General features: G+C 39.8%; 1 protein-coding gene across 4 annotated transcripts in view; it reads left to right on the top strand.

Moving 5' to 3' along the window:
- The window catches only part of MRTFA (myocardin related transcription factor A), a 97,711-nt gene that overhangs the window by 52,361 nt on the left and 17,411 nt on the right, over window positions 1-27,939 (top strand). For all 4 annotated transcript variants that reach the window (XM_067310334.1, XM_067310333.1, XM_067310339.1 and 1 more), the window contains one exon: window positions 17,126-17,191. In XM_067310334.1, coding sequence (XP_067166435.1) covers window positions 17,126-17,191 — 66 coding nt within the window. The remainder of the gene's footprint in view (window positions 1-17,125; window positions 17,192-27,939) is intronic.

The following is a 27,939-nucleotide window of genomic DNA, read 5'->3' as shown; positions in this document are numbered from 1 at the left end:
TGAAGCTGCCAAACAAAACTGTTAAGTTTCTACTCCCTGCTGCCACTCCCCCTACTGAGCCTCTCTGTCAGATATAAAATGCAGTTTTTAATTAGATTTTAAAAATATTATTACTATTTTTGTTGCTTATTTTTATTTGTTTCTTTGAGACTGGAATATTCTTCCATATGGAGGAATATTCTTTCCATATGGAAAAAGAAAAGAAAACTAAAGTCACAGTCTTCAAATTAAAATTGGGGAGTTATCAATCCATTAGTATTTGAGGTATTTCCAGATTACTATGTCTGCTTTGGAGGCAAAGAACTGCAGCACACATCAATCTTGGAAGAAAAACGGAAAACAAAAAGCCAGAACTTGCAGCTTGTCTTGTATTTTGCAAGGCATCGATTTTACAGAGGGTGAGCACTCTGCATTTGGATGTGCCAGGATATATCTTTCATCCTATCACTAAACATCACGAGCTCTTGAGTGGGATAAGATGCAGAATGAGGAAAATGCAATTCTATAGTACTTTAATCAGTAGAACAATGTTTGCTGCTGTCTCAAGTTGAAAGGAATTAAGATAACTGAATTCCTGTATAATTCTAATAATTTAAAAAGGTGTGAAGACTCTGCAAAGACTAGCAGTATTCAGCTGCCTACTCCATCTCTAATTCATGATATTCTAATATCATATGTGATGGGGAAAGCTACTTTCTACTGGTTACCAAACAGGAAAGGTAGGAAAGAGAAGTAGATGCTGCCTGCTTCTTAGACTTCAAAACCAGAAAAGAATAACCCTTTAGCTTTGCTGCTGCTCCATCCCGCATTCTCAGGATGCCTGTTGTATTTGGGTTGTAGCATGCACTGCATTTTGCAGAGCCAAATCTTAGAGTCAGTGGAGAAGCAGATGCACTCACGTCTAAACCCTTTTGCAAGCTCAGGAGTTCAAGAATTAGCATTGAGCTGAAACTATAAGGGCTGTTGTGCCTTAGTTTTGGCTGACAGTGGGACAGCTTAGTTCTCTTATCACCAAGGGCAGAAAATTCATGCACGGTTCTTCCTCACTCTTTACCACGAACAAGTGAATGGGTGCCAGTCTACTTTCTCCTCTTCATAAAGCTAGTCAAGTAAGAGGCGTCTGTATTATGTTGCCAGTGTTCATTCCTATTCACTTAATGTATCTCATGAGTAGCAGCTATCTGGATTAGATTTTGTCTTGTTCTCTTGCCTCTGGAGAACAGATGGTATCCTAAATCTGATTTTTTTTTTTTTTGACGTGGGACTTGACATAATGAAGTTTGTGAACTGCTAATTTTTTCCACACACAAATGTACTTGACATGGGGAAGTCAAACAACATATGCTTATATTTTTCAAAGTATGTGTTGAGGCAGTTATTTGTAAAATTCCTAGAATTCAGAAATCCATAAACATGCTTTCCATTCAAGAATGCTTTGGAGTGATTTGGCTTTTGCATACTGGAGCCCAGTCTGCCGTTCCTAGATCATTTAACACAAACAGTATGGTAGTGCTTAATGAAAGATGAGTCAAAGGAATTGCAGGTTTTGGAAAACTTCATAAAGCTACTCAAAAGCTGATTAGCATTCATGTGATTCTAGCTTAAAGGTGAATTCTTCCAAAAGTAAATGCCAACTTTTCCACTTCTGTGCAACAGCTTTCATTGGTTGCTCAAGCTAAATGCTTTTTGGCAAGTTCTTCTTCAAAAATGTTCAATGTGTCTTCGAGTCTGACAGTGAAAATCACCTGTCTTTTTCCAAGATCTGTGTCTCAGGGCCCAGACACACGAACAAGTTAGTGCGTGCCATCTGATCTGTGGTAACTGTGCGCACATTCTTGGTCCACAGCAAATGTGAGGTAATTTGAGTTAGCTTAGCCTTTGATTAAACTATTAATATCTGTTCAGTACTTTGAAGAGATCAAGTCATGCAAGTGCTTGTTAATATATGGGGTTTTTCACTAGTGATCTAGGCCTTATTGTCAAATGTGTTCAGGCACCAAAGGTAAAACAGGTCAGTGGCCCATACCTCATCCAGTAGAGGGCAGAAGAACCTCCACAAATAGACTTGGCAGCTCTCAATACCACGGAGATCCCCAGCAAGAGGGATGCCCCTAGCTCTAAGGCATCTCTCAGAGATGCAGGATGTCGTTTTTCTGTAAGGGTTAATCTGTGTCTTCCTAGTTCAGAATGGACCTGAAGCGGCTGTGGGAGACGTCAAAGTGATGCCTCATGCAAATGCATGGATAAGGAACATTGGAAATGATTCACAAAATGTAAGACACATCTTTGAATTATGGCCAGATGCATCCCAAAATTCTGAACTGTTTATGCAAATAGCGCTATGACACACAAGAATATAGAAAATGTGCCTAGTGTATGGGGAGCTAACCTGCTGGAGTTTCTTGTGGCAAATTTGGAGGCTCATCCAGCATATGTGATTAGACTCTGTAGCCTAGTGCTGCAACTACTCTTCACAAATGTCTGTGCCACAGTGATTGTGACTATGCTTGAGAAGTGCAGTGAGGATAAGGTAATGATATGTCAGTGGGAGGTGGCTTGAAGCTGGCAGTAAGATGGCAATTTAAATTTATTTTTCCTTAATTCCCAGTGTGCCTCCTTTGACTGTTTCAGGGTATTTGTTAACTCTGTGACATGAACACATTCAGTGGGAAGCTGAAGGAAAGGGTAAAGGTGAGTGACCGGTGTTTTCATAAGTCAGATCAGTGGAAGGAGAATAGTAGCTGAAATTGTATCCTTGAAGTTGAATTCACATATTCTTTTTGGTCCTATTGCCCTAATGTGTTTTTGGTTTTTTTGGATATGACATGTTTTCCCCTCTCGGAGTTTACCGAACTATTCCTGTCAGTGTAATGATCCCCAGCTGTTGCATTTGCCCTAGCTATTTTCATGCTGGGAATGGGAGGAGGAGGAGGAGGAGGAGAGGGACAGGCTAGCTTGTTTACCACACTCTGATCTAATTCATTTTTCAAAAATGTCTGCTCTAATTCTTTATCTCAAAGTAACGCTAAAAGGAAAGAGTTTCAGACTCAGACCTGCAGAGCAAGAAGATGTAAAGGACTCGACAGCCAGAGGAAAAAAAGAACAGAAAATGGGTGCGGTGCAGTGAGCGCAGCTGTCAGTAGCATTTATGCAGGCAATGCTTTGAACTAGTAATGTTACCAAGTAAAATTTGCAGTAAGAACTTTCCGTGCACTATCGACTTAATTTTCTTCACAGTTGAACTGAGCTGTGTGTTCAACGGCAGTGGTGCTGGGGTACTGCTGTTCCCAGGAACTGGGAGGCACGTGAATAAGCCTTGGGAAAAAACTTGTGTGGCTTTGTAGTTATTAATTAATTATTTGGTGATTATTTGTTGTTTACTTTAAAAATAAATAAATCTGTGTTTGTACTTTTAAACAGAAAATGACTTATGCTTAGACTTTCTGGGAGCTGTTCAAAATCAGATGCTTTCCTGAAAACAAAATTGTGATACTTAAGCTCAGATTGCCTGCTTTGCATCCAGAAACAACTTTTGTAGTTAACATACTTGTTCACAGTTCTTGCCAGAAAGATGTCACCATAGTTCTCCTGCCAAAAGAAGATAGGGTCAGTTATGGCTGTGGTCTCTGCTCATGTTTTTCAAATCCACATCAGACTGCCTGTGTAAATCTAATCTTGGTACTTTATCATAATCTGTAAGATCTGTCAGTGGTCACCTCAGATTTTTCAGCATTCTGTCATACCTATAAGTCATTGATCAATGACTTAAAGAACACTTATACCAAATAAGTGCCTCCTTGGATCTTTCCTTTCATGCCCCAACTCCCATCTATCCAGTCTTTTCTGAGCATTGAATTACTGATCTTGTCACCTGTTGCATCAATAAATTTCAATTCAAAATGTTAAAGCAGCACATTTCTTGGCAAGAACCTTTGCAGCCTACAGTAGAAAATGGGATATGGCCCTGACATAGTTTAGGTTATCAGACGAAAAGATGCAGTGGGTCCTCATGGGGCAAATTCTGTTCCTTATTCTTGCAGGGGGGCTGTTGATGGATGCATAATCTGCCTAATGGCGTAACATGAAGCAGAACTCCCTATTTTGTTTCTGTTACTTGGGCTAGTGGAGGTGGACACAGTGTTTTGTCCTGGACATATGTAAAATTTACTAACATGTAATATCTCTTACAAATTAAGAGCAGACCTGCAGTAGCTACAGTACATTGCAATATGGTAGTAGCTAATACAAACAACACTCTTTTGTTATTGTTGATCAGTGTACTCATGATTTTTCTTTATGTTGTGATGAGAAGGATGAAAGAACTGTGCAGGTAACCTACTGTCAAGGGTTATTGTTTATATAATATAGTAAGTATTGCTCCAAGAAAACACAGCTTTAAACTTTCTAGTCTGCAGTTCTGCCATCTAAAGTTAGACCAATCCTGATTCAGACAACAAGGAACATGTAGGAAGGCTAGCAATAAGGAAGAGGTTATACTGCTTCAGGGCATGGATTTCTTCCAAAATTGACAGTGAAAACTGGTGAAATCAAGGCTTTCTGACCACTCTCATTTTAATACAGTTTTTCTAATGTAAGCAATTGTAAAGAAAATCAAAAACAGCTATTTGAAAGTTTTACAATACAGTGTTTGTTTTTTTTTTTTTTCCTCCCTGTAGTATGGACAGGGTTCGTATGTTGCAGCCACACATGGGAAGACCCCATTCTATGGTCTCCACTCCCATGGGCAGCTCAGGGAGCCGAAACTCTGACTGTGGTCTGAGAGCCTGTCACTGCTCTGAGGATATTTCCTGTAACTTCTCTGCTATACCCCGCTGGCTGACACATTTAATAGCTTTTTAATAACCTTCCTCACTGAAACAGTTGTTGGGGTGCAAACATTTTGTTGCATAGCTGAGTTCTTGTGGGGGAACTGGGTGATGGGTTTTGGTTGACAGGAGGAAGAGATCCACTTCTAACTTTCTCTGTGTGGAGTTTCCCCAGCTTCAAGCTGCTAATTGTTTCTCTGGTGTTAAGTGCTTGGATAATATAGCAGTGTTTTTTGTAGGAATTGAATGCAGTAGTAGCCATGTTCTTTGGTTACTTATTTCTACAAATTTCATAGCAGTGCTGGAAACCAAGATGTACATGCTCCTTTTGCATAATTTGTTCAGTTTTATAGGCAGCATGTAACTTGTCCCTGTAAACACTCTCGGGGTTTTCTTCCTTTTTTTGGTGTTCCTGCAAAAATGTTCTTTATGATGCTCTTTTGATGCTCCTTTTCTTGACTTTCCCTTTCCTAAGCTTACAGGCCTCTATATTATACCTACATATGAATGTTCTTCTAAGCCTGCTTGCAGCCTCTACCTATTCCACATTCTCAAATTCTCACTTTTCAGAAGTGGAAGATGACATGTTAGAAATAGACACTAAGCAAAGAGTACCTTTGTGCCTTACTGAGAGACTGTTTCACTGCTGCTAATAATAGTTGTCACATTGACTGCAGGCAGTTTAGAGCTAGGATTGTGTCTTCAGGACTGACACGTGATAGTGAATCTAACTGCAGGGGTTGCAAGCGCTGTCACCACTTAGCTATCTCACTGCCTCTTTGCTAGAGGGAGAGAATGGAAACGTGCCTGCTCTTCGCTTGCTTCTGCTCAGTGTATTAGCAAAAGGCCACCTCTGTTAACAGCTGGAATGAATCTTCAACCCTGTGTATTGAGTGCAGGGGCACCTGCTGCTACCTGCTGTCTTTTCTGTGCCCTTCAGCAGAGAATTCAGGCAACAGCAACATTTTGAGCATCTGCAGAATTTGTCCGCTATTCTGGACTCCTGGTTTTTTTTTTGGTTTGCTGATTGACCCTGTTACACAGAATAATATTATTTATATATTTATAGCTATGATAGCACTTAGGGACCACGTTGAGCATCAAAACCTCATTTGTTTTCAATGCTGTACATCTTCCCTCCTGGAAAAAAATAAGTGTCTTGGAGATGTATAGTCTAGTTTTGAAAGCAAGTGAGTAAGCAAAGAGAAAGGAAATAAAAGGTAGTAGATAGATATGTGTGATTGCCATTTAAAGAATTCAAGGGATTTGATGTGCTTTTTGTATGTAATTTAAATTTGGGGGATCAGCTGTGGGAGAACTCATTTTTAATGTATAGGAATATGATGACCATAGCTTAAATTTGTAACTTTTTTACAAGTAGAAGTAGAATTGTAATAGAATTTGTACCTAAACTGTAAAGAGGTGGCAGACTGTTGCAATACAAAGGCAGGGCTCTTTATTTGAACCTCAAAGGTCATGCCTGTGGCATGTGTTCTTTGCAAACTTTGAGAAAACAGCAAAGATACTTCTCACTAACTTGAATTTTAAAAGTAGGGTAATTCCTTGTAGCATCCACCAGCAGTTCTTGCTAAAGGAGGCTGCTGCATTTTGGACATTAGTTGGTGGCAGGAATGCTGGCCAGACAGGGAAAGCCCTGAGTCTATATTTTGCCTGTAATGTGTGTGTTTGGCCACCTTAGTTCCATGTCCTGTGAATAACTATCAGCACAGTCAATCAAACTGAAGCTTGGAGAGAGATGCTCTAGCCAGCTAGTTTAAAGTTAGGATGACCAGCTTTCTGTGTCCTCTATATAATGGGCTAATTCCTTCTTCCAACGAACTGTTGTTTTTGTATTTAAATTTGCATACTTCTAAGTCTTTCTTCTACCACTTGCAAGAAACACATTTTCTCTAATCTGCATTTGGTTTCAATAAACCAAACTTTTATGTGTGGTTAAGAATCTGAAACAGTCTTGGAAACGTAGAATTATTCCACATTTAAGTGGAAAACCCAATAATACAGCTCATATGTGGAAATATCAGTGCTGTTGCCACAGAAATTCTGTGGTATCTTGACCATTAGATGATTTTTGTGGAGGGAGCTTTTAACTTTTATCTGTAGAGGGTGCCCTGTGGTAGAAGGAAGGCTGAAGCATTGGGCCAATACTGTCTCTGAGAAATGTTTGAGGAAGTTTTGGGTTCTGAGAAGTTGTTAGTATAGTGGAGCTGTCTGCTGTAGCAGAAATTGCCATATGGGAGGTGAGCTGTAAAGGAAAAATACTAGACCGTCTCTCTCCTTATAGCCGAAAGAAGCATGGAAAGATTTCCTTATCAATGTTAGTATTATAAACTTGTCTAATCAATCCTGTGTTTTATGAATGTGTCTTGGCACTCCAGACTTGAATTTTTTTTGTGTTTAATGGAAACACATAAAAGCATACTATCCATTAAGAGAAGAAAGCTAGCAAACTCTTGAACCCAGAGTTTTAAATAAAATGAAAAATTGTTCAGATTCTGATTTTTCTAAACAGCATGTTCTTTCTTTTTTCTGCTGTATCATTTTTCAGAAAAAATATAAATAACTCATATGTCTGATCTTTAAGGAAAATAAAGAGGTTGGACCTCTTTCTTCTTACAGGCAGAGAGATATCTATCTTTACAAGAAAAAAAATGAAAAGGCTGCAAACTTATTTTTCCCTTGTGCAGCTTGCCTATTGGGCTGTCACATGAGTAGACAGCTATAGATCTGATTGCCAGGATATGTCTGCCCATTTCTTCTTTTTCCTTTATTTGTCCCTGTGCGCCACATCATATTAAGGTAGCTTGGAAGATTTCTTTCAAGGGTCTTCTTTGCAAGGTGGTTCAGGGCAACCTTAGTTCCTCCTTGTTCTTTGTTTCATGGAAACGTATAGATCAGTATGGACCGTGACTCAAGTTTACATGGAGAGCTTACAGTTGGGAAATTCACTGTGAAGTCAGAAACTTTTTTCCCCCCAATGTTTCTCCTTGAGCTATAGATAGCAACAAGGGATATACAGATGGCACCACCAAGCAGTGATTGCAGAAAGTATTTACTCTCTCATGATACTGGTGTGTCAATTTTACGTAGACTTTTCCACATAGTATTTTGTTATAGGTCTTCTTGTTGGAGCATGCATGGTAGCCAGATTGCATAGATATGGATAGCTGCCTAGTTATTCACGTTCTTAATTTTTGCCTAACCAGTATTTCTGGGACTAAATGATTTTATAAGAATCAGTACATTGCACAGAAAGAAAACCAACTTTTCCTGTTGACAAGCTTGTTGCACATTTTTGCATGTCACGTATCTTGCTAAATATACCAGGTTACACGAATAGCAAATTAGTTTCTTAAAAGTCCTGTTTTAACAGTTCCAATGAGTGCTGAAATGGATTACTATGTGTACCAAAATTTTATAATAAAAGTGGGCTTCTAGTCTATCGATAGAAAGACAACCTTACTAATAGTAATACATTTATGCAAAGGATTTTAAAATGAGGTTTAACATTAACATTAAAGAAGAAAAAAGCTGACATTGCATTAAAAAGTAGCAATGATTAAAATTGCATTAAACCCCCTAAATTTTACATGTTAAATGGAAATGATGGGAGTTAAATTATGAAGGAGGAACATAAAGGTGAGTGCTGTAAGATGCACAAAAACAGCTAGGGTTTGTTTTAAAACAACATGAAAAGAACTCCGCAAAATTCAGGATAACTTTTGGATCCCAGTTATATCAACAGTTCTGCATCTATTTAGGTTCGTGTATGTGATTAATGTCCATGAAATAAGCATGTATAATGGTTTGCAAAATCGAGGACTGAGAGCGTCAGCTTGTAAGACTGCAGACTAGGTCTTGCTTTGCCTGGGTGTGCTTTAGAACCCCAGTGCCGACTGGAGCCTTGGGGAACCACCAAAGAGGAGAAATTATTCTGTCCTGTCTAGAGGTTAGATCAAATTACGTTGTGCTACTTTGGCCATGCTACTGTTCTTGTTTGCTTTGTAACGTTATGTTATAACAAAGGTAAAATTACTGTGAATGGTGACTTTATATCTTCTAAATTCAGTTTTTAATTAACATTACGTGGTATTGAAGCCTCAAGAATGACCTGCTCAGGTAGCTTGTTTCTCTATGTTCACAGTGTGAGCCAGCTACCTGGTGGTAATATCTGAGGATGGAAATACACCCCTTTGCTTTTGATTGTATTGCTTCTGATTCCATATTCTTTTGGGGTCAGTTTCTTCTGTAGGGTAGGATCTTTGATACTGCTAAATTTACATTATCAAATAACCTGTATTTGTTTGTCTCCACTAAATTCACTGTTTAATGTCTCATAAAATTGATTCATTAAAAAATAATACATGTAAGTGATTCAGCATCCTTTGAAAACATTTTAAAAACTGGTTCTTTTTTCATATTTCTCTTTCAACAGTATTCACCCAACAGATAACACTTAAAGGGAATATTGCCCTGTAGCTGTTTTTTGCTTCTAGTAGTCAAAACTAGTCCTTTGAAACACAGTCATATAGACAGTGCATCTAATATATCAGCAGGCATGTGTGAGCTGCATGTCACGTTAATGATTTTATAGGAGCCCAAGAACATTTTGGGCTGTAGAAAACTGTAGAAACTTTGAAGAGGGTGATTTTATCAAGAAAAAAGCTCCTCTTCTCCTGAGGGTGAGAGTCAGTTTATTTTCTCTCTTCCTCCTCTTTTTGTGTACTTAAATGTCCAGCTGAGATGGCCAGACTTACTCCTTTTCTGTACTTTTCAGCTGCCTTTAAAAGCTTCTGGGCATTTGAGAGCCTGAAGGCTTTTGGAAGTGCTGGATGGAAAAAAGCTTGTATTATGTGACCCACATTACATCCCTGGATTACTATTAGCACATCCACTGTGAAATGTTTTGAAAGTTGTTGCTTTGGAAGTCAAGGATCTGTTTTGTTTTTTAAGAAACTCTTGAGAGAGGTTTTAGTTCTACATCAGGCAGAGCTGTACTCCTGTTCCCATCTGTACAGATTTTTAATGCTGACAAGAAGTTACTAAAAGGATAAGAAAGAAAAAGTGGTTGTGAAAAAAAGTTTCCAGTCCTCTCTACTACATCTGCCTTTTGATGCAGCTGTATGGCTTTTCTTGGTTAAACCTCCTGTTTGGCTTTGTGTTTATGACCTTCTCTGTTGCATAAGCAGAGCTGGGAAAGGAGGTTATCAGTGTTCATAAATATTCACTAAAATGATAAGAGACACCTGCTCACCTAAGCCTATTGCAGTAGAGCATGTGGATTTCTACAGTGCTAAGAAATCCACTTTCATCATTCATGTGATCTGTAATAAGGAACCATTCCTGATCCTGGTTTTGTTTCCTGTTCAGGATTTGCTCCTCTTTGGTTGTAGGGAGGCTGGTCACAATCCCACTTCTCACAAAGAGAAGAGCACGGCATGAATATAAATAAGTGGGGTTCGCCTCTAGTGTGAAAGGTTCTTATAACAATTTAAGAGACTAAAACAAATTCTCCTTCTCTTCACCACTGCACACCCCTTTTTCTCCTTAGTAGGGTTGCTAAGGAAGAGATGAGGAAACTGTCTGCATTTTAATAGCAGTCCTTGTTGCTGCAGTAGAGAAAAGCGGTAGTGGAATATGAGATAGTCTCAAATGGTAAAGAAATACACTTCTGCTTAACTATCCCTTTGCTCAGGCTCACTCCAAGCCATTCTTTCAAATGCATTCAAAGGAATATAGCCACATCACAACAACAGCGGATGCTTGCAAATTGTGAGGATCAACAGTGTACCCTGCTGCTTCTCCTTCACCCCACAAAGGGACAAATTTTTGGCATTCCCTTCGCTGGGTAGCCAACTGCCATATAATCCCTGCAGCTTGGGTGTCATTTACAGTCTGCTTCACTCAAATGCTTCTCTGTTAACTGCACAGTCTGCTTAAACGCAAAACCAGTGTGGATTCCCCATCAGCGGTTAGTGGATTAAAATGCTGTTATGCTCAGAAAGTTGCCTTTAAAAAAAGGCCAAGAAAGTTGGCTTTTCTTTGTTGCTAACCACCGTTCTAGCAAATTCCATGCGGTATGGTGTGTGGTGTTGACAGCGCAAGAAAAGTGCAAAAAAACCTGTCGACCTCAGCAATTTGAGAGTTATTTTCAGAATTGATTTTGACCATTGTATACTCGCTCATCGATCAAAACTATCATAGCTGAAATTTTTTTTGTAGCTTCTTGTTAACACTACAAAATAATCTGTAATTCTAACTGCCCTTTGCTGCTTTGGTATATAAAGATTTTGTAATTGGAACTGAGCAGATGCTGCTCTTGCTGATATATGAACTCGAATCTAAGCTGGCTTCCTGCTGAAGCATGAAAGCGCTAGTACGAGTCAACATTTGTTTTTAAGCCAGCATAGCTGAAAAATGCTCAGAAACCATTTCTGGAGTCAAAGGAAGGTTTTCTCACTACATCTCCAAGCAATCGAATTTGGTTATAAATTGGGGGTGCAACTTCTGTTCAAACCAATGGCAAATGTGCTGCATATTCCAAAGCTGGATTTGGCAAATGGGGCTACTTAATACGTCAGAAATTAGGAAAAAAATACTCTTCTCAGTGTAATTACAATGTCTGTAGGGGTCTGAGTGATAAATGCAATGGTGGCGGTGAAAATTCTCCTAGAAAATCATTGGTGCTACAGAAAGGTAGAGGTGTTGATGTACTGAGGGGCAGGTTTCCGTTGCAGCTCATACTGTACTAGTGCTTTCTTGTGAGCTAAGTGGATGCTGTAGCACAGAGCTTTCGAATGTGGTGTGCAGAGGTGCTGAGCATCTTACAAATAAATGACCATGAACCTTTATGAATATTAAAGTGCATAATTTGCTTTTTACTGCTTTTACTTGTGTTTGCACTTTCCACAGCTTAGATAATGAAGTTAGGCTAATTTCACTTGTTCTTTGGTAGTTTCACTTTCTAGTCATCTGGTTTATTGAGTGGGTCGCAAAGATGAGTTTTTATATCAGGCAAAGCGCTTTCACTGCCTTTACAAAATCAATAAATCGTGTCCACGAGCTTATAGCCTTACTAGTTAATATGCACAGTTTATGGCCCTTGCGCTCTCTCTTCTTGCACTGGCATCCTGGGCTGAATTCCAGCGTAGGTTGTACGTTCTGCCTACCTCAGTTCCTCTGGGGAGTTTCGTTTGGCTCTGTTAGCCTTCCTCACTTCCTACTCTGCACTACAGCGAGTGCTTAAGTGGTATAATCCACCCTGTGGCTATACTTAATCATTGCCTTGGTTGGGTGACTTCTTGTGTCTGTTGTGACACCTCAGAAGAAAAGGTTTTATAAAAACGTGTAATTTGCTTTGGCAATAAGTCTGTATTCAGCGTATGTTGGGCCTCACCACAAACAGCAGTTCAGAACAGAACTGTGTATTTCTCTGTGCGTGTCCTCATGAAACAGGAAATACAGAATTTTTGTTGTTGTTGTCAAAAACCTATCATGGTGTGTGACATGTTTCCCAAGATGAGAGCATTTTTTTCTGTTAACATGTTTTCTTTGAGATGCAGGGGTTGCAGTGTAGTTTCTGTGGTAGTTCTAATCACACTGTTAAGCATGAAATGTGGCTTAGAAGTGGAAGGGCTCTCAGGTATGTGTGTGTAAGGGGAGACACACTGTAGTAAGTTTAGATGACAAGCTGCAAAAAAAACAACTTAGCTCACCATAACCATTTGTTTTTGCTACTGCTTACTACTGATGCACCTGTACTATTGCTGGAGCTGTAAGGAGAAGCGTGTCCTGAAAGTGCCCATATGGGCACAGCCTTAGTTTGTTAAGCGTGTGCTGCTCTGAGTTCCCACCAGCTGTGAGTGGGTGGACAGTAAGCTCTGCTCTTTGAGTGTGTCTGTGGGTTCACTATTAAAGCAGTTCTGTGGTGAGATGAGCAAAAAATAGTTGTCTTGCTATGTTTCACTAACAGGACAGCTCTGTTGATAGTAGCTGTACTGCAATGTTATTTGTCTGTTAGCACACACCCACGCAAGTGCTTCTCTGCCCCTGTCTAAACTGCTGCCAGCGGTCCTCGCTGCCGTCTTCCAGATTTTGCTGGAATGTTTTAGTAAGTCTTGAAAAAGTTCATTAGAGATCTAAAAACTTTGTCCAGACTTTAGTTAAATTTCAGAATTTCTCTACTTGTGAAATAAATTGATTATTCCAATTTTGTGGTGGGAAAATCAGACAAGCTTTCAGAGCTTACAAAATGCTTCACAGATTGTGGTACAAGTTCAGTAAAGAGATGAATAAGAGAGTCCTAGTATAAAATTTATTTTCTTGGCAGCAGATATATACCCTCTTTTATATGACCTGTTTTTTTTCCCCTAAATTGAAAATTAATTTAGAATTTAAGTACACTTTTAAAGGAAACCAAAAAATGTTGGCTTGTGATTCAAAGATCTACGCCCCAGTTTGTCTTTGAGTAACTTTGAATTTCTCTCGTCATTCTAGACTTTTGGCTGAGCTCCATGTACTACAACCTTGGATTGGCTCTTGGGACATCTGTTAATCTATATATAGGATTCACACACTTGCACACGTAAACAGGTGATCTCCTAAATATATGAAATGGCGTTTGGAACTTCAAGTACTTAATTTAAGCCAAAGTGAATTCAGGAGTGAACTGAATTAAACCTTTTTGCCCTCTTCCCTGTGCCTGTAATAAACTGTATTGGGGGAAAAGTGCATTATGTGCTGGTAATAACTTGCACTTAATATCTACATATATATGTTCATAAATCCCAAGAATTACTTAGTGCTAATTAAAAATATTGTGAAAATGACCTTTTCCTATTCCCAATTTAGTCCCCTTGACAGTTGGTAATTTCTTGCCATGGAGGGACATAGTGATCGAAAAGAAAAGATACATTTAATGAGTCAAGAAAAAGGGTAATAGATGGTAGCTGATCTATATAAATAAGTTATATTTAGAAAATTAATAAGAGAAGCTGAAGTCAGGAAGAGAATTGCAAATCATTTGATGAAATCTCTGGTTATGTTGCTGAGACTGATTGCTAATAAATCCAGGAATAGTCAGGAGACCTCAGAAGAGGGAAAGAAGTGACGTTTTGCATCACTAGTGAAAAAGTGAGTGAGGTAAAGAGCAGCCAATCCAATATCAGTTCCAGGAAGAAAATATGGAAAATTTGATAAAGAATTTAGATGGTATAAGAATAGAAGCATAATCCTGCTATTCAGCTTTACAGTTTTTGAAAAACAGGTCTGCTCAAAGGCAGTTTTTTTGTTTTGATACTAGAAATTTGGTTGCTAGAGGTGTTGGCTGGTATAAGGTCTTTAACTTGTTAGTGCAGTATATTTGATTTAAAAATTATCTCTGAATTCAACGAAGTACTACTTAAATGGATTACGAACTGACTGTAAGCAAAGAAAGTAAAGTGTTTCTAGTTGGGATGAGCCTGGTGGGTCTGGAAATGAATGTAGGATGATTGCTAGTGAAGTTGTGGGTGGAAGGCAGAGATAATTGTGATGACTGTAAAAAATTGTTTACATCATTTAGGCAAACTGAGACCAATTGTGCTAAACGTGTGCAAATACAGCTGAGTGCAGAGTTATACACCAGGAAATGCAGGTGATAGCTGCGTGGGGGAGTTTTTCTCTGAAAATCGGTGACCCTGGGAGGGCAAAGGTAAGTAGCCCTAGCGAGGTAAATAGTAGGTATAGTAGGAAATAGTTGGAAAGGTAAGTAGTCCTAGCAAGTAAATATGACAGTGCTGTGGCAAAAAGGGCTAATAAATACATTGCTAGATGTGTAAGCGGGAAGAAATGAGTAATAATGAGATTATCTGCATGTAAAGTTGGGGAGACTGGTGCTGTAGCTCTGTGCCTAGTTTGTCTACATTTAGTGAGACATGCTAATTCAGGACATGGAAACAAGCCCCCCCAAATGACTCAAGAGTGGAAAAAATGCTACGTAGTGAGAGATTTAATGTGCAGTTACCTAACAGAGCTGAAATAACTTAGTGGCATGCTGCTGCTGGGAGGGGAAGTCTCCCCCCCACCTTATGTCAGCTTTAGCAAATATCTGACTATACAGTAGTCCTGTTCAATGCACTAACCTGACAGAAAACTATTCACTTTTTGGGTTGGCTGTGTTTTCTGTCAAGTTACTGAGTGCAGTCACCAGTCAGATGAACATGAGAACTGATGGGGGGGAGGGAGGGATTGACTCTGTGTGGCAGCAAGCTGTGAGATCAACTCAGTTAACTTCTAACTAGGCTCCTAAGGTGTGTTTCCATGGCACCTTAAGTTGACTCAGATTGTCCTCCATGGTCCCATCCATTCTGTTGGCACTGGCACTCATGTAGCTGTGTCATCACCTGGTTCAGGCTTTGACCCACCTCAAAACTAATCCAACAAATAAAGAGCTCTGTGAACAGGCCAGCCGTGAGATCATATTAATGTTCATGCCAGCCCAAAAGTGGGAGTGCGATTGCACGGCTTGGTGGGAGGGAGTCTGAGACTACCACTTCTGTTTGCAGTTTCGCAGCCAAACGAAGGGCCTGTTCCTTCCCCTGTGCATTCCCTCCTCCCAGCTCTGGCTCTTGGCTGATCCTGCACAGAATTAGCGTAGTGCTTTAACTAACTCCCCCTCTCCCTTCCCCTTATTAAAATAAGTCGTTTCCTCCCTAGGATGCATATGTTAAGAAATCCTAGTTTAGCTTAGGAAAAAGAAGAGAGGTAACCTGATTGCACACTGTATACAGAAGTACCTCCACAGGTAGGAAATCCGTTCTGATGGTCATAAACCTTTAATAGAAAGATATATCAAGAGCCTACAGAAGTTGAAGCTAGACAAATCCAAGTGAAAATTCAAGTGTGTGTTTAAGTGAAGGTGGTTAGCCACTGTGCAAATAACCAAGGAAGATACGAGATTTTCATCTCTCATTAGCTTCACATGAAGACTAGATGCCTTACTGGAAGATGCATCTTGGTCAAATGCAAACTGCAAGTAGGAGATTTGAAGAAGCAGGTAAAACATGATAATATATGTAAGGAGATCAAGTGGCATCTTTTCCTTCAGTATTTTGATCCCTACTTTAGGGAAAGTACAGTATAAATTTGCATATAATGTATGAAAGGAATTTATTGGACAGAAATGGTATTTGAGAAAGGAAGTAGGAGGGTTATAGTAGGATCGTATGGTTAGACTGTAGTTTTGCACTCTGGTGGTTCTGTTACATTTGTGTGGACTTCTGTGATCTATACAACAGACATCAGCTTGACAGAGTAACTAAAATTAAAACAGGGAAAAGGCCATGCCATTAATTTTATAATATGTTGTGTTGAGTACCCAACATAATTTTTGATTGTAACAGGGTTCAGTATCTATTGATGTTCACTCAGGTTGACCTAAATTGATATGTGTTTGTGCGTGCGTGTGTGATTTTTTTTCTTCAGTTTTAAAAGGTTTCTTTCATATGGGAGCTGTCCTTGATTATTCGTATGAACAATTTCCAAAATACTGTTTTGATTATACAGTTTAAATAAAAACTGCTATTGTAACCTAAATGTTGAAATTATGAGTGTACCAGAGATTTGTATTAGAAACAATTAAATAATTGTATTTCATAAAAATACTACTTCTGTGCCATTTCACTAAAATAAATAGGAAAAATTCTTGTGATAAAGGATTCCTTTTGCTATGGAACAAGGACACTTCTAGATATATCATGATATTTCACTTTCATGAGTTGTTTCAGAAGGTAAAAGAACTTCTGAATTGAGAAAAGAAATCAGCCTTGTAATTTAGAGAAATCTTAATGACCAATAATTTTGTCATATCAATTTAATTTGCACATGGCAATTAGAGCTTTGGAGCCATTTGCAGTTTGGGTGTCACATTGTTTTTACTGGAGTACAGTCAGTCTGTGTTTTTCTTTGTTTGTTTTTTGATATTAATGGTTTGGAAAGAACGTGGTGCTCTAGAAAGAATTGAGAAACAGGCCTGGCTTTGCGGATTTTTATCACCCTGCCAAGACCCTTTGCAACTTCCTCTGCTTGTTGCCCGCAGCAGAATACGGAAACCTTACTGCTAAAGGCTACTTCTGCAATTGCAGAAGTGCAGGGGAGTAGGGTGGGAGGGGGGTCTTTTTGTTCTGCTGCTCACTAATGTCTTGGCATCCAGAGAAGAAAACCAAATGCATTTGAAAATGTGTCTTTCGTTGTTTCTCACACTGATGGGTTTCCTTCTCTTCCCTCTCTCTGCTGTTGTGCAGTGCTGCAGTTGAAGCTCCAGCAGCGACGCACACGGGAGGAGCTGGTGAGCCAAGGGATCATGCCGCGTAAGTACCACTTAAACTCTTTTTCTTATTTTTTATGCCTATTTTTGAGTGGAGACTGGTTTCACATATGATTTAAAACATCTAATTCCCCATTTCTGGATGAAAAATACCATATCTAAGAGCCCCACCCTATTTCACTCAACTTTCTCCTTCTTAAGTGTTGGTACTCTAGACATGGGACCATCTCTGATACTGAGGAGTAGTGTAATGGCTCCAAGCCTAGCTGCACTTCAAAACAGTGGTTGTATTTGATCACAGTGGAGAACAGTCTTCTGGAGAACATGCTATATTAGAAGTGTCTTATATACTTGACGTGTGCTGGTAATCGCTCTTTTTACAGGCTTCCTGCCTCTGTAGTTTCTGTTCTTGTTTGTCAGCTCCCCGGACCTCTGAGGCAGTTGTAACTTTGTATGTATTTATTCTACAGACCTGATCAAATCTGGCAGTTTGTGTGGGTTGTTTACCAACAAGGGGCCACGCTTTATGTTTGCAGCTTGAAACATAGCTAGGAAGAGCCCTATGGGCATCAGCCAGTCCCCCTTGCTGCAAGGGGAGGCAAAAATTGCAGAGCTGAAAAACTTTAATGTACCTGTCTGGGTGGACACATAGGATGTACCCTAATGCCAAGTTTTAATATATTCACAGCCAGACTAGTGCTCGAGATTTTTTTGTTTTGTTTCTCCCAGCCCCTATGGAAAGATCTGCGACAAATAATTTTACCGTGCTTTGATACCTCTGAACTAGATGACATACAGGTAACAAATCAAGGCAAGACCAAAGAACAAGCGTTTTATTTTTCAATTCAATTCTATTTCCCTTGCCAGCTTTAGCAAACGGCAGTGGGCCAGCTAAATGTTTTCTTCTTTGGAAAAACCTGCCCCCTCCCCCATCTCACATGCCTTATTGGAAGACAAGGTAATGATGAGGAGTGTCTCGCTCCTCCTATTTCTGGGGTGCACGCTGTAATATGACACAGCGATGTGGCTTAGACTTTGCTAAAGTCAGATGGTTAGGCTGTCCGCTCTCTCTCTGAATGAAGAGGACCTGTCAGCACCACTCTGTAAGCTGAAGTGGCTCACTGGAAAGTAGCGACATGCCCAAGATGTTTCTAGGACCCCCTTCTTAAAATTCTGTTACCAAATTAAAAAGGAAAGATGGGCCTGACTGGATATACTAAATCATGCCTCTCGTTATTTTTACCTGGAGAACTCATATAGGTGCTTCTATCGAATACGCTTACTTGCTTTTAGATGAAAGTATAATGTCCCTGTGGCTGGGTGCTTTTGCTAATACTTCCCAGGAGAAAATGTTCCTGACTTTTTTGTGGTCTCCTTCTTTAGACAGATATGCATACGAATACTGTACTAGATTATTTTCAGTACTGGCTTTCTTCAAAGTGTGGCTGGCCAAACCTGTGACTCCTGAGAGTGGTCTGTTTTGCAGGCCCTTTGAAAATGAGGCCCTTTCAAGTAATTCAAGCAAGGCACCCAGAATAATTAGTCAGTCTTACAGTTGCTTAAAATGTAGCCTAAATAACTAGTTTTTGCAGAATAGTTCCCTTCCTTGCTTCATTTGTATCTCTTATGTGTGAGTTTTACAACAGACTAAAAAAGAATGCTCAGTGAAAAGTCCATGTAAAAATACTGGCAACACATAAAAGGTCCTTTCTGAAATAGAGAGAAACATCTTGGCAGATCTATTCTAAACATGATTTAAAGCCAGTTCCCTTCAAGTAATGGTATCATTTACCAATACCTGCCGATTGGAAATAACTACAGACAGAGATATGTTTAAAACATTATTTGGCTGGGCCATTTTTAATGAGAAGATCAGATGTGAGATAACTTGTGCTACTTCAGGCAAAAGTCCCATTTTTAACCTGAAAAGTACAGAGGATGACTAAGGGCCATGTTCCTCTTGAAGGCTTCTCAGAACCGTGACAGCTTTGCTTCTACTTTCAGCACTTCAGAATAGATGTTTTTACTTGCCAGTGGGAATGTCCAGGTTTCTCTGTATTCTTTCGTGTCTCTTCCCTGCACACCCTGTCTGTGAAAGAATGTAGTTACTTAATCGTATTCCCCTGCCTTCTGCTACTAAAGATGGCTATACTGGACCCCATTTTTCCCTCCTGAGTTCTTTAGTCAGGAAACAGACAAGCCCCATATCATACTTTTAAAAAAAAATTAGAGAATCCAGAGGATGAATTAAATGAGCTGGTGTTCTCTCTCCCTGTGAAATGCTGTTTGGCTTCTAGCCTTTATTTTCCATCTGAAGAGCCTTGGCACTCTTGAAAGAATGGTGGTAGTTGAGTTTGCATGTACATTAGCATTGTAACTTGGGTCAGGAATGTGCTTTTGAAATGAAGCTCCTGATTACTCCTGCCTGCTGGGCTTTGCTTTGCACCAGGAAATGGTCTCAGAGTGCAAAGGTTGGATTAAATTGGGATGAAACTAAACTGAAGAATATTCTCCTTCAGCCAATAAATGTTCAGGCCATGGGACTAGACTAGAGCTTGTCTGAGACACCCCCACCCCCCATAAATATGTGGAGTGTGAATGTCAGTTCCTCAGCATCCTCAGCTGTTCTTCTCTGCAAATTTGCTCCTATTATGCTATCCTACTTGTTCATTTAGATTTAACCTTTAATACACTTCAGTTCTTGGATCTTGTAGCTGAACAGACCTGCAAAAATCTATGAACCATGTATGGAGGGAGTAAAAGTTTTTGCTTTACACTGTGCAAGCTCACTTTGACACCTTTGGTTCCCCTAATTGCAACGTAAGTCTTAGGTAACGTTTAGATTCAGCTTGGTGCCCTAAACAAAGAAGTGTGTTTCAGGCTTCCTTTAACAAAAGTTTTTTAGACTCTGTAAAACTGAGGAGTGGGAGAAGATATGTTAGTAAAGGGGTTGATGCTCACATTAAAGTGATGGTGAGAATCATATTGCTTCTGCTTTGCTTGTTCAGAACAGAGCCGGGAATTGATTATTTTGTTCCCATGTGGAATTTTGTTTATATTGTAGAGAGGAAAGGCAAATGTTTCAACATTTTTTACCAAGAACACTTAATCTCACTTGAATACCCTTTCCAGCCTGTCAACCACCTACAGTAGGGCTATGCTTCACTGTGAAGTTAGCATATTGTAGTAAGAACTAAAGCATTTTTAAGCAGCGATAGAGGATTCAAATAACTGATTTGTATGCTTCGTTAATTCTTCTTGTTTTTCTGTTTTCACTTTGCTTAACCTTTTACCAGAGTGGGATTTCTTAGTTGAAGATTAAAATTCTCAATTGCCCATAGAAAAGAGGTGATGAGCAATTCTTTATCTGCATCTGACATACCTGTGATTTGATCTAGGTGATCTGCTTCTAGAAACAAGAATTGAGTCTTCATATTTATTCAGGTTTTGGCCTATTTTCTGAGGCCCTTAATAGAGGACAGATAGTGCCAGCAAACAAGTTTTTGGGCTATTTGCATTTTTTTAATTGTGCAGAAGTGATTTTCATCTTCCCCTCCTCATACACTAGCTAAATAATAGAATATAAATACGAGAAACACTAGCTAAATAAAAATGGCTGTCTGTGTTCGACTCTGAACTCTGGCATGCTGTAAAAGAACAGTCAGATACTGTCAGTTTTTACAGTGTTGAATTTAAAGATTAGAGCTATTGTAGGTTTTTTTTGCGAATATTAAACACCTAGTTTTTCTGCCCTTGAAAGGAGTGTTTAACACAGTAACTAATACACATCTCAGTAGAAAGACGTGGAAAATATCTTCAACTAAAACGGCAAGAATTTTTAGGGGAAAGACATTTAGCCAATGTAGCAATACCTTGCTTTGCAAAATATGTTGTGCTTTTTCTGTTTTGCAAGGTTTAAAGCTTCACGTGTCCGTTGTTTTATCAGTCTGGATTGTGATCTTTGGCTACTGGTTGCAGACATGAAATAGAGCCAAGCAGGCAAGGTTGTCATGTGGCGCAGTCCTGCAGGAAAGCTCTTGTTCAGGATGTGACCCAAAGATCCACCCAAGGGCAGCAGGAGGAGTGAGTTCTGCCTGAGAGCGAGCTTTGTGTTGCTCTGGAGCACTGCTTTGTGAATATCTGCAAGGGGACATGGGTGGCCTTGGAAAAGGCCATTACCTGGATCGAAAGCTGAAAGGAGGGTGGCTGCAGTACAGGGACAGAATTTCTAGGAGCTGCTTTTTCACTTCACTATTTGATTTGATTTCATTTGGTGTTCGCCAGCCTTTGTGCCCAGATCCAACTACTCTGACTGTGTGTTTAAGTTTTTTAGGATGCAGTATATGCAGAATTTATGTAGAAGACAGACATAAAAAAAAAATAGTGCCATCCTCTCCAGCATACAGTAGTAAGCCCGTGTCCTTGTAAACTTTCTAACTTCTGCTGGCAGTTCAGTCTTTTTATCCCATGAACCCTCTTCACCAGTCCTTGCTCTCTTGTGGCAGTTTGTGCAGGAGTTCATCTGGCATCAATTCTTTCTCTCCACTAGGGTCAATACAGATTTCTCATGTTTCCATGTTGCTTGTCATGGCAACTACAACTGTCTAGTCATGTCATAGTTCAATTGCAGCATGTCATGTGATTAGGAATGGGTGCAATACAATAGGCAATATGACAACTACAATCTCATTAGGCCTCTGTTGTCATTAGCTACCTTTTTTCTAGCCATAAGGTTAGTGGAGAAATGTTAGTATCTATCATAAAATTAAAATACAGTGTTCCCTTTCTTTGGGCTGTGAGGCATCACTTAGAATTAATGGAACTTAGAATAAAGGAACTACAGGAATTGCCATTTACTGGGGACACTTAGAACGTGATTTTAGGGTGCAGAAGACAGGTTATGTCTTGGCCTATCCATGTTGATTGTCATCTAGGCAAACCTTGTAACTGGCCTTCTGCATCCAGCACAGCTATCATCATCAGAAGACAACAATGGTCTTTGAAGTACTGATATCTGTAAGGGAAATGCATGTAATTGTGCTTGCTAACTTGTCGTATATGAGTTGCTGAAGTTAAACCATGCCTGTAGACTTTAACACTTCAACTCCAAAATTTGGCCATCCATACACAGTTGTGTTTGTGAAGAGTAGCTAAAAATACTGCTGTTACAGCCTTTGCCCTCAGTCTAACCACTGCTCAATTTTTTTCTTAATTTTTTTAAAGTAATTTTGTTGATGAAAACTATGCACCTACAGACTTTATTGCGTAGATCTGTATTTAATATTTTGTTTCATGTGCATGTTTTCTTATTAAGCTGAGAGGTTTAAACATGAAACTTCTCAATCTAATATGTGGGGCAATAGTTGAAGCAGAGTTGTCATTTGTGGATATTGTCAGCTCTTGATTCCTGCTACAGACAGTGGCTACAATGGATCATGCTGAAATGTCATCAGGAAAAAACAAAACAACCCCCCCAAAAAACAGCTGTTTTAATTGTTTATCTGTGTTAGCTGTGAAACGGGAGCATCTTTTGATGTAGGTCCTGGAAAGGTAGTAAGCAGTTCGAACGTACACAGTTATATAAATGCGTAACATTTTTCGAGGCGGGAAATGTTCTGCAGTTGTGTCGATAATCTTAGGTGCAATTCTTCATGCCTCAACAATATTTTGTCTTATACATAAAGGCTGTTGTATAGGATGAACTGCTACTCCTGTGTGGAGTTTTACTGCTTTAGAAGTGTTTCCATGTGGCTATGCAGTACACATTTCAAGATTGCTGTCTGTTATATTTGAATTCCAGATAAATCAATTCCTTTAATGTCCTGAGAGTGCACTTCCTGTTTTACATGTGTGCGCTGTGTGTTGCACTCTCATCTTTCTCTCACCACTTTACATATCTGGTCTTGGAAGCGAGGGTCCATGTATTTTCTTAAAGATTTTTTGTACTACCAAAAATACAAATTTATACTTCCCAGCCATCTAGTGTCTGCTATTCTGCCCATTAGTGACTGCTTCTCTTTCTTATCCTTTTTTCTTACTTTCAGTTAGGATAAGGGGTTAAAGACAAACATATGGACTGAAACTGTTGCTCCCAGGCTTGTTCAATAAAATGTCCAAACTCAAGTTTTTAAGGTATAAAAATAACTTTTAAAATACTCGATTTAATCTCTGAAACCCTGTTATTTCCTGGTTCATTGTATATAGACTGGAATCTCAAATCTAGAGGCTGTAATGAAACTTTTGGTGTGCTTGATGTTGTGTACTGAGAGTAAGACTATAACACCAAGTAAGTATCATAAAGCTTTAGAGGGCCGTGGCTTGGAGCACAGAAATCTGTAACTGTTTTTATTTTAATTCTATCATTTACCTGTAACTTGTCTCTTGGGAGTTATTTGCTGTTTCTTTACTCTTTGATCTCCTCTCTTGAAGAACAGTTTCAGTGCCTTGAGGTTGACTCCAGGTATGCAGAAGGAGTCTATCCATTTAAGCTGAGTGCCTCATTACGAGAGGCTTAAGAGCTGTGTCTGGTTTGTTTATATTTTAGATAGCTGTATGTGTTTGTTTTCCATGTGTTTATATCATCTGCCATTAATAATGGTTTTAGTAGGAAAGTTCATTGTGCCAGTAATAAATATGTGCTGTTTGCCCTTTCTGAAGTTACAGTAAGAAAAGTCTGTGCTCGAGGTTTGATAAGCTGCATTTAGTCCTCGGTCCCTGCAGCAGTAAAGAAAGATATTTAACTTGGCAGGTTGTTTGCCAGAGAAGCATAATCATTCAGAGTAGTAAAAGCTTGTATGTAATACAGATTTTTTCCTTCACCTTCCTACAGGCTTTTTGTGTTCATTGCTTACTTTTAAGTTGGGAATAGCCTCTCCTTTTTCTTCTTTTTTCCTTGTATCTCTCCAAGTCTTGGCACTTCATAGAATTGTCAGCAATGTTTGCAAAGGGGCAGTTATCCATCCAAGGAATGGATAAAAAGTCTGATCCAGGAGTGGATGAATCAGAGGGGTCCATTAGAAACTCCTTATCTTCCTTTTCCTCTTTCCGCTTCCTTTTATCTTTTTTTGTTTTTTTCTAATTCAGCTTTTAAATAATGTCCTTTGAATACAAAGAGTTAATGGATGCACAGAGTGGCTTATGCATTATCTGTATTTTTGCTGTAAATGTTCTTTGCGACAATGTTGTAGCAACAGTCACTTATAGATCTGATAACCGTTACCATGGGTGACAATTTCCATTTTGCTCCTGAAGAGAGTGAACTTTCTGAGAATTTACACGTATCTCTCAGTTCAAATTGCTTCAAAGTTGGGCCTTGAAAAATCTTAGCACTTTTTGTCAGTGCTTTTGCACGTTCCCTAATAGTGGCAAACATACATTTCTGATACTGTCCCACTAGCAATATGACAGCTCCTTCTGTGCATGTGGCCCAGTTTTTGAACACTGCTAAATTTCTCTTCCATGCTATGATAAGTGCTATTTGGAAATGGGGTGAAGACTGAGGGAAAGAAAGGGCCGACTGCCCAGATCTGTGGTTTGAGATTTGAGTCTCACCAAATGCTACTTGGGGAGCCCCACCCTGAACTGACAGAGGAAGTCATCAAGCATATTTGCAGCGCTTTATCTCATCTTTTTACGAAAGCATAATAAACAAGAGAGAGAAACTAGAATCCTGTTGAGAGGAGCAGTGTACAGGCACAGCAGCAGGCCTTCTCCCTTTCTGAATTAAGCCAGCGTGTCTGAGGTTGGTTTTGGGTGGGACACAAGCCCCTTTTTGTCATAGCAAAGGAAGATTGTACCTTTTCTAACCTAGGTGATCTAACTGAAAAGTAGAATGCCTGAAGCAGTATTTTGAATTTAGCTATATCCATCACTTTCTACAAACATTGGATGTTGTCTGACCATCTGATTTTGGGTTCAGGTATTACCTTGTTCTCTATAATAAACTAGATAGAATAACCAAGGAAGGCACACTTGTCTCTCCTCTGCCTACCTACAGGTCTGATAGAAACTAGTTGAGAACATCTTTCAACTGCTGTTTTTACCCAGTCATGGAGAGGAGCCTTCAGTGGTGATCTTACCAATTTCAGAAGGTTTTGCAGCCTCTCCTCTTCCCTAAATATTTGAGCTGCTGGAGTCTGTGAAGAGCCTTTTATCTTTCTTTCTTCCCTTTATTTGGCTTCTTGTAAGTCTTGGTGTCTTCTGTGGGCTGCATAAGCCAGTGCAGAGTGTAGAGATAATTTGACCTCTCTTTCTCAGCAGTTGGGTCAGTCCCTTCCTCTGCTATGTTTCATTCTTAGAGTGACTGGATTTTGTTCTGATTCCAGTTGTTTCTCACACTAGGTAACAGGAACTTGAATATCTTCATATGACTATCTTTGAAAGCTCTGCGAGGCTACAGTTGGCTTTTGCATGTTGCAGGGTAGACCCTGAACATAAATGTTTGAACTATTTTGCCTAGTTTTTTGTCTCTTCTGTGATATCAGAGATTTGAGTTTGATTCCTAGGCCCTGATTGCCCGGAGTCAGCATGTAGATAGCAGCAGCAGTTGGATGCTTTGCAGCAGCAGCGTCTCCCATCATTCACGTGCTGCCGTCCTCAAAATGTGGCTTGGACTGAGGGAACACTGAGGTTATACGTTGCAGTTTTCGACCCTTTCTCATAGGAATTAATACACTGGTTTGAAGTGAAGATTAGTGGCTTCCACCTCTGCGTTTTGAATGGGAGGACATGCATCATCATAGATGTCCTCTGTGCTGCTGCGTAACTTTGGAGGTCAGATGGCAGGGTGGAGGCACAAAACCATTGGATCGTTTGTCTCGAGGGTGATTTCTCCGAGGTAGCTAGGGGTGTGGCAGCAGATACTAATGCTTCAGGAATTCCTACGAAGAAGCATCAAAATGATCCAGAGGGGATAAAAAACTAGAATGTATGTGGTAGGAATTTCCTCAGATCCTTGCTAGCCAACCCATCTGTGGTAGGAAAATAATGTCTTGCTGTCAGCCATCTAAATGTGAGGGGTATTAAGCCCATCCTCATAGCAGTAGAGGCTGCAAATAACTGTTTGGTTGTCTGAGTGGGACAAAAGTATTTACAGCTCTGTCAGTGAGGGGCACCTGCTGGAATGTGCTGTCCAAAACACTTTTAGTGACAGTATTATCCCTTCTATCACTAAACCATTTTTAATGCTTGTTCAGTGGGACATGTTGCTGACAGCCATTTGTAACATCAGGCTGTTTTCCTAAGATAGATGGGGCAGTCTGCAGACACCAAGGCTGTAGTTTAGCAGTATGGGGGCTCCTGCTGCAGTGCTGGCTTTAAACCCAGCCTCTCGTTTCTGGCTTTGTCTGCCAGTGCAGTTTTTGCTCAGTTTTGCTGACACAGTTATTTGTGGAGCCGTGCCGTAAACTAGATCAGCGTACTGATCCAGGTTAGAATAACTCTTTCAAAACAAATGTGATCAGAGCCCACAAACTGTTTTGTCAGCATAACTGAGGGCTAACGTGCTTTGTCCCAGGCCTAGGTACAGGAATGAAGGCAAAAAGTGTATCCTCAGACTGTTAAGGATGAAAATAACATGCACATGTAGGAACAAAATCAGAAAGGCAGGCAAAAGTGATGCATAACTAGAAGGGGACAATAGTATAAGTTACTTTTACATTTTAGAGTACCTCAGTAGCAGAGAAATACCAAGGAAAGCCTTCTCTGCATATCATGGAAAACAAAAGCTAGCAGCTAGCAGCTGATGCTACTGTTGTATTTGGCAAGCTTTTCTTTCTCTGGCAGCACCATGCTCCTCAGGTGCTCACCCCAGGTTTGGTAGCAAAGCTGTTTGTCAGTCAGGCAGTGAGCCAAATCAAGAAATCAAACTGAGTTAAATAACACCTCTCCTTGCAGAGGGGGAAGAGGGATGGGGAGGAGGTGGAGTTCTTTTTTAATAACAGTTCTCTGGTCCAGTTCACTGTGTGCTGTGAATACAGTTGAAACATCAATGGAGAGGCAGGAATGAGAGGGACATGGGGGAGGAGGAGGGAGGTCATTAACCTAAACTGGACCTACCACCAGAATAAATACTTGTTGAATTATCTCCTTGGGAAGTCAGAATGTTTAATGCCTTTTTTCACTTCTTGGGTTTAGTAAGGTGCTTGACACTGGCTCACCTGACATTTTCATAAGCGAGCTGGGAAAACTCTAAGCTGGATGCAAAATTGGTTGCAGACCAGTATATGGAATAAAGGCTTGCTGTCAAACTGGGAGGATGTGTTGAGCAGGGCTTCTGGGTGGGATGGGGAGTTGGAAGGCCTGTGTCTGATACTATTCAGTATTTTCAGCAATTTGATTTAAATAAGGGAATAATATGTTTAAGCTTGCTATTTATTAAGTTGTCAGGAGGACAGGATTGGGACTCACAATATTCTTGAGAACCTGGAGAAAGAATATGGGGAAGAAAACAGGCAAATGCAAAGTTTCTGCATTTTGCTAGGGCTAGTCAGCGGCATGAATGGAAGATGACTGGCTAGATAGCAATTCTGCAGAAGAGGATCGGCCTTTTGTGGTTTGTGAGCCAAACACAAGTGAAGAGTGTTACACGTTTTATGCACACAAAAAAGGCAAACACCTGGGAGAGACTGAGACATATAACTGGGAAGTGTTATGAAATAATCATTCAGCTCTGTTAAAAGCTGATAAAGTCTAGGCTGGATTACGTGTCCAATTTTAGACACTGTACTTCAAGAAAAATGTGGATCAATTGGAAGGAGTCCAAAAGAAAGCAATAAATGATCAAAGGTCTGT

This window comes from Apteryx mantelli, chromosome 1 (genome assembly GCF_036417845.1).
Source record: "Apteryx mantelli isolate bAptMan1 chromosome 1, bAptMan1.hap1, whole genome shotgun sequence".
NCBI classification, from domain to species: Eukaryota; Metazoa; Chordata; class Aves; order Apterygiformes; family Apterygidae; genus Apteryx; species Apteryx mantelli.
The sequence above is the reverse complement of the archived record's forward strand: the minus strand, read 5'-3'. Positions and strand labels throughout refer to the sequence as shown.